At 34.2% G+C, this 11,886-nt stretch overlaps 1 protein-coding gene across 1 annotated transcript in view; it reads right to left on the bottom strand.

The window, feature by feature from the left end:
- Positions 1-11,886, bottom strand: part of LOC106461223 (oviduct-specific glycoprotein-like) — a 25,698-nt gene that overhangs the window by 11,716 nt on the left and 2,096 nt on the right. The window contains exons 2-6 of the mRNA XM_022388077.1: positions 9,649-9,700; positions 9,130-9,330; positions 2,582-2,672; positions 2,178-2,346; positions 1,081-1,205 (exon numbers count right to left, since the gene is read on the bottom strand). Coding sequence (XP_022243785.1) covers positions 1,081-1,205; positions 2,178-2,346; positions 2,582-2,672; positions 9,130-9,330; positions 9,649-9,700 — 638 coding nt within the window. The remainder of the gene's footprint in view (positions 1-1,080; positions 1,206-2,177; positions 2,347-2,581; positions 2,673-9,129; positions 9,331-9,648; positions 9,701-11,886) is intronic.

The following is an 11,886-nucleotide window of genomic DNA, read 5'->3' as shown; positions in this document are numbered from 1 at the left end:
TGTTGCGTCAAACGTACCACATGTGGACGTGCATTGTCGTGGAGAAGAACACCTTTCCTATTGACGTGTGAAGGGCGTTTCTGATGATGGACTTGATTTAAACGTTCCAACTGCTGACTATAGATCTTTGCATTGACATTTCGCTGTGGATTGAGGAGTTCGAAATGAATAACTATTTTTAATGTCCCACCAAATGCAAAGCATCACCTTCTGCGGATGGAGTCCAGGTTTTGGGGTCGTAAGTGTTTTTTTTTTTTTTGTCTAGGATATCCACCCAAACGCCTTCTTTATGGAGTTTTCCCACATTCCTTAGATGTTTACGTATTGTTGAGAGACATGCAATTTCAGGACCATTTCACGAGTGTGGTGCCTTGGGTTAGACTCAACAAACGTCTTCAGAGCATCAATATCAATTACAATATGCCATCACAGTTTTTAAGGCTAAAGTCACCTGAACGAAATTTGCTGAACCATCGTTGATACTTACAAACGTTCAAAACATTTCCATAAACTTCTTTGATATTATTTGTGGCTACAGAGGCGTTGTTTCCCTTCTGGTATTTAAACAGCATTACATGCCGAATGTCGTGTGCCATCACTATAAGGGTTTAGAGTATACTAAACTTTATACATTATATAGGCTACACTAATATGACATTTAGGCGGTTCGTTTAACTATTATACGTGGTGTATGCTTTTTTGGGGGTGGTTAATGAAAGTGTTCCAAAGTGCGGTATAATATCATTCTTGTGATCTTTGTCCCTTGCAGGCTTATTTGAAAATCCTTCTTCTTTGCCCCAGTAACAAGTATAATCACAACATAATTTAAGAAGCCTACCAATTTGATAAATATGTAACATTATTAGTGCTAATAAAGATTTCAATTGTTTGGTCATGTTTGTGTTTCCTTTGTTGTCCGTTTCCAACTTGCCTCATCCGTGTACGACTTCAGTGTACTATTGGACTCCAATAATAAACATTTACATATAAAATCAATTCTAGCCATCTTTTACAATAATATAAAATTACGATCAATATTAATATTGTGAGTGACAATCAAGATAATCTCATAACACCTACTTAGAAATTTTTGGAACATCATAACCATTGTCAATGTAATCTTTCCCAGCAGGCACTGCGACAGAAAGTACCCATCTATGCTTGCTTCGGGAACCACGTTGTTCATCAAATGCTTCTCGTAGTTCCTGGATAGAACACAGAAACGAACATACCGTTGAGAATACAACTTTAAGTATTTATGTCCTTACCCAAATTAGACTTTATTAAATAACAAATGGCCCATAAGCCCATAACTCATAAGCTAAATAAGTTAGAAAAACAAATTCGAAATCCAATTGGCAGAAACAGTTATAGAAGGAAACATTGGGTTCATTCTCTGACACTGTTATTTATACTGAAACGTTAATATGAAAACAAGATATTTCTTAGCACTCGTACGTCTTCCTAGGAACAAAACAAATTTTATACAAGCATTCAAACAGGCACATTGTAACATACAACTTTTATCTATGCAAACTTACTACAACATAGGAAAGAAAGTCTTCTTTTACATAACAAATGAGGTAAATACAGAGGAGTCTCCTAGTAGGTCAGCGGTATGTTTATACAACGCTAAAATGAGTTGTGTGAATCCCCTTGGTGGATAAGACGGCCCACTAGGTACATTAGCGCTAAAACAAACAGAATACAGAGGAGGTAGAGTATTTCACATATCCATTTTTTAGATTCAATTTTCTTTTTTTTAATGTAAGGGGAAAAACATCTTCTGATAGTTCCCAGTTATTTATACGACATAAGTTGAAAGAAACTGTTATAGAAACAAAATCCTAATAAATGTGTTTTCTTAACGCGAAAATTATTTTGTTTTTTCTTTGAGAAATAGCTTTCGTCGTTTATATATATATATTAATAACATTGTTTGTTCTTATTTATTTTGAGGGAAGTATGTCCATTTAAACGTAAAACTACACAAAATATAGTTCACCATATGATACACAACTGAAATTCTTAGGCTAAATTTTTATGAAAATAAGTGTAGTCACTTTTCGAAATTATAAATAATATTTTTTTGAAATAACTACAGGCTAAAAGTTTAGTATTTAAAATAAAACGAAATAAATCCAAAAGTTTATATCTGTCAGCGTAATGTTTCTTACTTTAATTAAAAGGGCATATCCTTCACGATCATCACTGCTGCTGCCATCTCTTGAGCCAGGATATTCCCAGTCCAATTCTATCCCGTCGAACCTGTGTTGTCTTAGAAAACGAATGACACTACGGATAAATTTTTCTCTTGTAGAAGAATCTGCCACCAACTTGGTAAACCTGGTAATGCATTCGTAACGTGTTTTGAGTTTTAAGTTTTGATTTTTGGAATGACTTACTTGTTATAAAGTTTACGCTTCGCATACTTGTCGAATAAAACCGTTATAGATAAATAATTGAAACCATTCTTAAAATAAAAATGATACTGTAAACAGCAAGTTTTCTTAAAGTCAAACATAACCGTTTAGTAATTAATGGACATCCTTTAAGGTATTAATTAGTAAGTAATTTTTACCTTCTAGATCCTTCATTCCATCCTCCAATGGCAATCATTGTCTTGAGGTCTTTATTATGGCTTTTCAAACCAACAAACTTCCTATAATTCCCTGCAGTAAAATTCAATGTGTTATATTATTATTTTACCAATTGCTATGAAATTAGATTGATTATAAAGAAATTCTCATATCTGAAATGATTTTATCTTAAAAACTATTTGTTCCAGAGTAACTAAATTTCATCAGAAACGAACTGGTAATTTTATCTAGGAAAGTTTAGACATAGAACAGATGTTTCAAAAACTGCCACAATATGTGTTCAATATTCTTTCCGTCGTAGGCCCGGCATGGCCAGGTGGTTAGGGCGCTCGACTCGCAATCTGAGGGTCGCTGGTTCGAATCCCCGTCCCGCCATACATGCTCGTCCTTTCACCCGTACGGGCGTTATAATGTGACGATCAATCCTACTATTCGTTGGTAAAAGAGTTGGCGGTGGGTGGTGATGACTAGCTGTCTTTCCTCTGGTCTTACACTACTAAATTAGGGACGGCTAGCGCAGATAGCCCTTGTGTAGCTTTGCACGAAATAAAAACAAACAAACAAACAAAAAAAAACTTTCCGTCGTTCTCAATCAACATATCAAGGTTATCCCTAAATGAAGCTACTAAAAATACAACTTGTTCTGGATAATGTTCTTTGCTTCTAGCAATATTGCGCACATTTACACACCAACATCGCATTATTGCAAGATAGAATAAAAGAAGAGAAATAAAACCAATGGTAGTTTGCAAGAAAAACGATATAGATGTTCTGCCGACTGTCTCCCTTTAGTTAATGGTTCAAAATTAAGGACTGTTGTATTCTTGAATCCTACAAATATCTTGTAATGTATCGTGAATTTGACACATACGCTTTTGAAGTGGGAGGAAATCACTCCGCTAGTTTCAGAGATATTTCCATTTGAAAAACATATATCAAATTCTAGAATATGTCGTTGATAATCGATGTTTCGAGTTAGATTTTTTCCATATAATTTGGCTCTCGAGCTCTCGCACGATAAAAAGTATCAAACATAATTTCATCATTTAATTTTCTTTACCGAAAGAAATGCACCAATATATACACTAATACAACAATTCGCGTTTAGTCACTTTATGTATGATTACGAGTATTTTTGATCAATAATGATGTATGATTTTCCATTGATTAATAAACGTTAACTGTATGAGTGCATAGGAACAGAGAGTTGACTACGTTATATTAAAACGATTCTCCAGTTTCACTACGTTGTTACAATTCTTGTTGCAATGTCTTGTCATGCCCTATTCCTGTGGTGCACAAACTGTGGGGCACATCTCCCGAGGAGGCGCGCAGCTGTAGCTGTAGGAGCACATAACTTATATCTGAAAGTACAACGTTAAAAATGAAAACATTTTAAAACTACTGAACAAACATTACTACGCTTAAGTAATATGGTAACAACAATTAATATGGGAAAATTAAATGTACAGTATATGCACAAATAGGTTATAGGAGATGCGGGGGGACACACAAAACGCGTGTTCATGAGCTGAGGCCATAAAAGAGTTTACGCATCATTGCTTTATTCGACAAGTGTGCACCTTGTTAATAGCCCTGCAGCATAGTTTCAACTCTGGGATAAAGCTGTCATATCCAAAGCACACTAATCCTCTCTGCCACATTTCCATAATCCATCTATCTTACGGTCTGTCAACGTCCGTTTCAACAGTCCGATCATACAAACCTAGGCAACTTGGCCAGAAATGTCTTCGTATGGAATACCATGAATTCTCGTTTTATTCTGCAGCTGTTTGAGATATGCGACAGTTGAATGGGGGATATGAATGGAAGCCTTATCTTAGTGAACCCACACTCTGTTGACTTTGTTTTTTATTATGTTGCATACTGTTACTTATGGCACGTGGACGGCTTTTGCCACAAACTTTTCTGTTCATGGATGTTCATCAAGACGCCGTACATTGATTAGCACTGTTAAGGATGGTCTTAGTTGCTTTATATTCCTTTGCTTTCTAGAACCATTAAATAAAATGGGATGCCTTCATCTTGGAAATTATAAATATCCGACCTGAATACACCTTTATGAGCTGGATGTATGAATATTTTGTGCTGGAAAGGGATTTTTACGTACCGTTCTCAAGAACGATCAATTTTCGGTGACATCACACTGCCTATGAAACGTCAAACAATGTCAAACGTAGTTCTGATACGACTTTATATTGGCTGTAGTTGTCATGTGAGATGGTAAATTGCATACTCAAAATTGTTTTAATATAAAGTGCTGACCCTGTATATATAAATATATAAAAGAATCTTTAGCAGAATAATTTTATAAATGAAATACAAAATACTTTATATGTACAAATTCCAATACTGTAACTCCAGAGTGAGGCCTGCTTTTATAACTAGCTCTTTGTAATGTGCATAGTGACTTATCAGATATGGTGGAGCTGTGGAGAATAACGGATGGGAAATTTGAACTCTGAGACAAAGAAATAATTGTAATTGTAGTTAGAGAGCTCCTCTGGAGACGATAAGTATTATTTCAATATGTTTAAAGAATAGATTGTTATTTTAGCAAGTGTATTTGGGACTGGACAGTTATTGGTTTTATTACTAAAGGTACAGCTAAGGGTGGCTTGGCATGGCCTAGTGGATATGACGCTCGATTCGCAATCTGCGGGTCGCCGGCTCAAATCCCCGTCGTCAAACATGCTTATCCTTTCAGCCGTTAGGGCGTTATAAGTGACGGCCAATTCGTTGATATAAGAACTAGCCAGCTCCCTATTAAGTGAATTGTACCTACGTCAACTCGAAATTAACTCGCTCATCCTCAACTCTCGATAAGACATCAAGGGAGTTCCAGACTAGAAGGAAGCATTTATATTACTTGTAAGTTTGTAAAACTTTTGTATATAAATTATTGTTTGTAATAACTATTTGTAATAACTGTTATTGTAAATTGTATTGTTGCTTGTATATTAAAACATACTTGTATTAAAAAAGAAAACTGTATGTATCAATCTTGTTGTTGTTGCCAATGTTGGCCAATATAAATTGTAAATATATCGACATATATTTAACTACTAAATTTAAATTATCATTGAGCTCGGTTTCAGATCGTTCTAAATTGTAATACGTAACAATAGTACTAAAAAGAAAGGTGTGGGAAGTGGCTTTATAGGTAAAATGTGAGTTACAGCCTGTTCAAGTTGAGGATATCAAAGCTAATAGCAATGAGGTTGAATAGATTTGGGTTTCTGTTGTATGAGTCATTGGTTAGGTCACATTTGGAATACTGTGTTCAGTTCTTGGTTTCTTACCATAGAAATGATAATGAATTATTGGAAATGGTTCATAGGAGGGCTACTATAATGATACCTGGGACAGGAATGTTGTCGTATGAGACTAGGTTAAGATTTCTGAACTTATTTTCTTTCGAAAAAGGAAGAGTAAAAGGGGACCTGTTTGAGGTTGAGGTGTTTATGATTGTTAAAGGGATTGAATGTCCATGCATATCTTGTTTCACATTTAATGACGAAAATATATATAAATGTTGGCAAAGTAGGAGTCATTATTTAGCTAAGACACCTTTATTTTTCTAACAGGATGGCTGGCCTTTGGAACTGATTGCCTTCAGATTGGATACATGCAGTTAATTAAAGGGAGTTAGGGAAATCTTGATAAATATTTCAACGATAAGGGCCGATTGTAAGGTTATTAGCGTTTAGCTTCATTTAGTGGATGAGATGGGCTAGGTGGACCAGAATATTTCTTGTTGTCCTTTAATGTTATGTTATATTAATATATATAATTGCGAGTAAACGATTAGATGTGTAATTTAATATTGTTTCACTTCTTCGTTCCACCATTTTCCTGTTACGCACTTCAAATTATAAATAATTTGTTTTGAGAAGAAAAAAAAGAAGAAATATTTAAGGATATACCACTGAAAGTTAAACTACTCACATAGTTAGTTTTCTTCAGATAGTTAACTCATTGAAGTCATTTTCTTCGGACGGTTAACCCATTAAAATAACTTTTTCATCTGACTAAGATAACATTCTTTTTCCATTCGATTCACGAACCTCAGTGGCACAGCAGTATGTCTGCAGAGTTACAACGCTAGAAACCGGGTTTCGTTACCATGGTGGGCAGAGCACAAATAGTTCATTGTGTAGCTTTGTGCTTAAACTACAAACAAACATTCAATTCATTAAAATTATTCACTGAATAATCCGCTGACGTAAACATTTTTAGCTGATTAAACCACTGTGATTGACGTTTCTCTCCTGATTAACCCATTGATATAACTCTCTTACACTAAATAACCGCTGGCGTAAACATTTTTGGCCGATTAGACCACTGTGATTAACGTTCCTCCCTCTGATTAGCCCATTGATATAATTTCTTACACTGAATAACCCGCTGACATAAACATTTTTTGGATGATTAAACCACTATGATTAACGTTCCTCCCTGTGATTAACCCACCGAAGTAGCCTTCCCTGTCAGATTATTCCAATGGTGTGGCTTATCATCCCACCTCTGATTTAGCAAGCAAGGAATTGGTTGACAATTGTTTTTTAAATGTTATTATAATAATAATAACCAACCTGCAAAATGTTTAGACGTAATTTTTACTTTATTAAAAACACGTACATTAATGACGATATTAGTATTAAGTTGATAAACACGTCACGTTGTACATAACAGCAATAGAAATTGCCTTTTGAGCATTATGTAAATCAAAACCGGTTTCGCTAGCTGACTAAAAATAAAGTCTAACTGTACATGCATATTTAATTTAACATTTTACCGAAGGTCGCGTTAATAATACATTAAAAAGTTTAGGAAATCTGTTTCAAACTAAACTAAACTCTTGTACTCGTAATGAAAAATCACGACAGTTACAGGTGTTACTGTGTGTAAGTACTTTATTTACCTAAATTCCTTAATACTTGTTTAGGTTAAACATGTGGGATGTCCTCGTGCAATAGAAAAGTAGCTCTGGATTAATTCCAGAAGCAAGCTTATCGCTACCTTGAGATTAATGTAATCATTCATTGCAAAAATGAAAGCTATGTGTAGTAATTTATAAAAACAAAATAAAAAACATTAGTGTTAGACAATAACCGTTTCAAAATTTTTGCACAAAGCTACACAAAAGACTGTACGAGCATAGGCATCCCCGATGTCGAAGTGGTAGACTAAAGGGAAGACAGCTAATCAACAGCACTCACCATTAACTCTTGAACTACTCTTATCTGACCGAAGAGTGATATTTGACCGTCATGTTTATAGTGTGTCCACGGCCCCAAAGTACAGAGTATATTTTTTGTGGTAACGAGACGCGAACCATGCATCCTCGGATTCACGGGCCGGGCAGGCTAACCACTAGGCCAAATCAGGCTCAGATAACAGTGAATAGAAAAATAAATTGTACAATTGCCTGCTGAATTATACATTAAAATTTATTATATGCAAGTCGTACATATATCTAAAGTTTATTTTGCAAATTTGTAAGAGAGACGTGTCAGGAATGATATACTTTCTTGGACTCCTGTGAAAAATCGACCATTTTAAATCATGAATATGGCCTCAATAGTCAGTATTATATGAAAATACAAAATTAAATCAAAAATTTCAGGTTCGACGCATCACGTACAACTCGTCTTGATATTTGCATAAATATACGATTTTTCTTTAACACAATTATTGTTAAGTGATATCAGATAAGAGGTAAAATTAAAATGTCATAAATGCAATCAAACTGAGATATTTTCAAGTTGTTTTGTTTGTTTATAAAAACAATTATATAACGTCACTTTTTCCAACATCATTTTTGCTAATTTTATTTCTATAGTAACTTCAGTGAAGTATTTAGTGCAGTAAACTTTGAACTTGTGTTATTATTACTTATATATTTTAATCGAATCGTTTCTACGTTTTAACATAAAAAAGACGTTTTTAAGTGAAATCACACTAATAATCAGACAATAAATGATTTGGATATTTTATACATAAGCATATAAAAAAGTGAAGATATGAAAATAAATCACAGATCATGTTTAAAGTAGAGAAGTTTCAAATGGCAAGTCATTATAATATGTGAAATATGTCTGTTAAGTGTGAAAAAGTATGTCTTTTTCTATATATAAAAGTAATTAATGTGATAAAACAAACCAACAACGCTACAGTGATATCTGATTACTCAGCCCAAAATCCTGCTGATGGGTTACGTCACAGTAATAAGAATAAATTATAAGGATGCCACTTTTGGAAAATAATTATTTAGTGCATCCAAAGAATCTTCAACAGTAACAAACTTTTTAATTTACTTATAAATATAATATATAAATTATGGGAAGTGGACTTTTACGTATTTGGCAAATCGAATGATGTTCCCTTCCAAACTTGTATCCAACTGTTATTTTCTTTACATACAAACCTGAAAAAAGAAGCACTTAATGAATAGAAATATTTAAAAAATACGAATAGATTATGCAATGATCAGCTTTTTTCTCACCTTGTTCAATATCGTTGTATGAATCGAGAGGCTTAAGCTCGTAGTCCTTGCCAAAGCCAGCGAAGGCGTAGATTAGGTGGGTACACAGGAATGGATTGATATTTTCTGGCGTGAACTTTGCTAACCCTGGCCTATAGACTGACCAGTTTGTATAATAACATACCAGTTTCATATCTGTGACGTCTCTTGTGGTTACAGAGTCTGAAAAATTACATAGAGATGGGATATACTTGTTAAATGCATGCTTGTTACCTCTTGACAGTATTACAGAAAGACTTATGCGGCTACTCAGTTGTTAGACTGACAAAAGTATCATACATGTTGGGACTAGAATTGTCTGAATGATAAATAGATACATCTGAATAACTTTTGACAACAAAGAAAAAGAAACATTCTTCCTTCATTACGTCAAACGTATAACACCAGTTGCTGGAAAATACAATTTGTTTAGTTTCAGGTGCCTATGTAACATAAATGAAAAAAAAATCACAGTGGTTATTAGATAAAGAATTTACTTACGGGCATGTGACGTTTGCCCCACCAGAAAAAGGGTCAAAAGAGGCCACCACATCTATCGAAAGAAAACAATCAAAATTACACACGTAATGTCGAGCAAAAAATGATTATAGATATTGGAATAACCAATCAAACAAAACGTCATAACACGTGCCTTAACACATAATTTCTCAGGTTGATTTTTTCTTTGTTTTGGTTTCTGAAACTGGAAATGAAGTTTTGCTTAGCTTTAGTAATTATCACTAACCAAACCGGTTTCTCCATTTAACTGTTCTCTTAAATGTAGTAAGAAGTCCTGAAATACAAAGTTTTTATAGGCCTTGAAAATATCGTTGAGGCTCTACTTAGTTCTGATAACACAGGCCTGCGAATTTAAACTTCATAAAAGTTATTTTGGTTTTAATAACGGATTTTCCATAATTCAACTACGCAGATTTCGAAAATAATATTCACCTTTTTCTACCACGTAAAGATTTTTTACAAATCGGGGAGAAAAAAACTCTTACTTAGATCAAATTATTATTTCGTTTACCACAATGAATATTTTTTATTATCATGTTTGGGTTCTAGAACGATCGATAAGACTCTCAAGTAGTGATTGGTCTAAAGAAATCTATAGCCTGTGGTTGTCAACATTTTAAGCATAACAAAATATGACCTGATTTCAATGAAAATGATTCACTTATGTAAAAGTACATACGACGTTCTGTGAAAAAATTTGTACGTGATGGAGAAAAGTGGATGTAATTTTCGGATTCAGCGTACAGGAATTGCTGTAGAACAGACATTCCCAACCTGGGGTACATAGGGGTCTGAGAGTATAACCATGGTTTACACTTTACATGGTGTTTTAATCTACAGTCAGACAAAGAGAGCAAAGTGGCTCACATAAATATACGCCGAGTTCAATTTATCGATGTTATCAATACTATAAGATCCTTATGCAGTCCACACATACAGATTTCATAATAAAATAATATAAAATCAATATAATTTTATCAATTTTTGATCCTTATTTTTTAGGGGTACATGGGAACTTGTCAGAATGCCCAAGGCCAAGAAGTACAGAGGAACAAAAAGGTTGGGAATCCCTGGATTAGATGACAGCAAACCATTTTTGAGTCACGTGATTTATGAGAAGCTGCGGTCTGGATATACATTAACCATATAATATTGGTCAGTGTGAAAAATAGCAACCTGGGGTTCAAAATGTTCGTTTTATTTATCAGGGTAGTCTGTAGAACTATTGGTAGAGGTAATAAACTTAGTTAGCATTGATTCTGAGTTGTTCTTTTTTAATCATAAAAGCTCGATTTTAATTTATTCGAGTTATCTTCAAATCAATGACATACAGAGGGTTGAGTAGGTTATGTCCACCTGTGAGTCAACGGTAAGTATACGGACTTCCAACGCTAAAATCTTGGGTTAGATTCCTCATGGTGGACAGAGAGATCCCAGGTAGCTAACTCCAATTAAAACAACAGCTAAACAAACTGTCGGAATTTAAGTTATATTCGCCAATTGTCAATAAAGGTTATTACTTATGCTTCTTAGTAGTGTAAATAAATTTATACTGTGTTGGTGTTTTTGTTATTGTTGGGCTTAGGATTCTTCTACAGTGGGTGTCTGTGATTTGTTGGCAATAAATTTAAAAATAACGAACAGACTCACTCCACTTGTTTTCAAAATAACATATACATTTGAAACCAGTTAAACGTATGTACAACAAATTATTTACACTATAGAGACCATAGGCATATCACAAACGTTATATAGTTCTCTTCTTGTTGTCAATTGTCCACTTAGGCCTATTTAATTGCTTTAGTTCACTTACTTTATGGTCAAGTTACCATGGTTGTATCCTATACTTCTAAAATCGTCTGCTCCTTTTTCTCTCTCTCTTTGTATTTCCGAGAATCGTCTATCTATTTGTCAAAGTCCACCAAGGCTAGTTCAATTACTTTAGAACTCTCCTTGACGAAATAAACTATTTTTCTTATATCTTTCAACGCCATTAGTCTCATTCTAACATATCAACCGTTAGGCCTATATTAATCCTTAGGCCTTTCACTCCTACGACGATTAACTTTTCTTTGGCCTAATTCCTTCTTGTAACTTTACTTCACTTCTCGTCTGCTCTGTCTTTATCTGTCTGTCTACTTTTCCCGCTCATCTCATACTATTTATATGTTTATTACGTAAATCGTCTGTGCACTATATTCTCGGCATTAATAAATTTTA

This window comes from Limulus polyphemus, unplaced genomic scaffold (genome assembly GCF_000517525.1).
Source record: "Limulus polyphemus unplaced genomic scaffold, Limulus_polyphemus-2.1.2 Scaffold917, whole genome shotgun sequence".
Lineage (NCBI taxonomy): Eukaryota > Metazoa > Arthropoda > Merostomata > Xiphosura > Limulidae > Limulus > Limulus polyphemus.
Note: the sequence above shows the minus strand (reverse complement) of the source record. Positions and strands in the feature narration are given on the sequence as shown.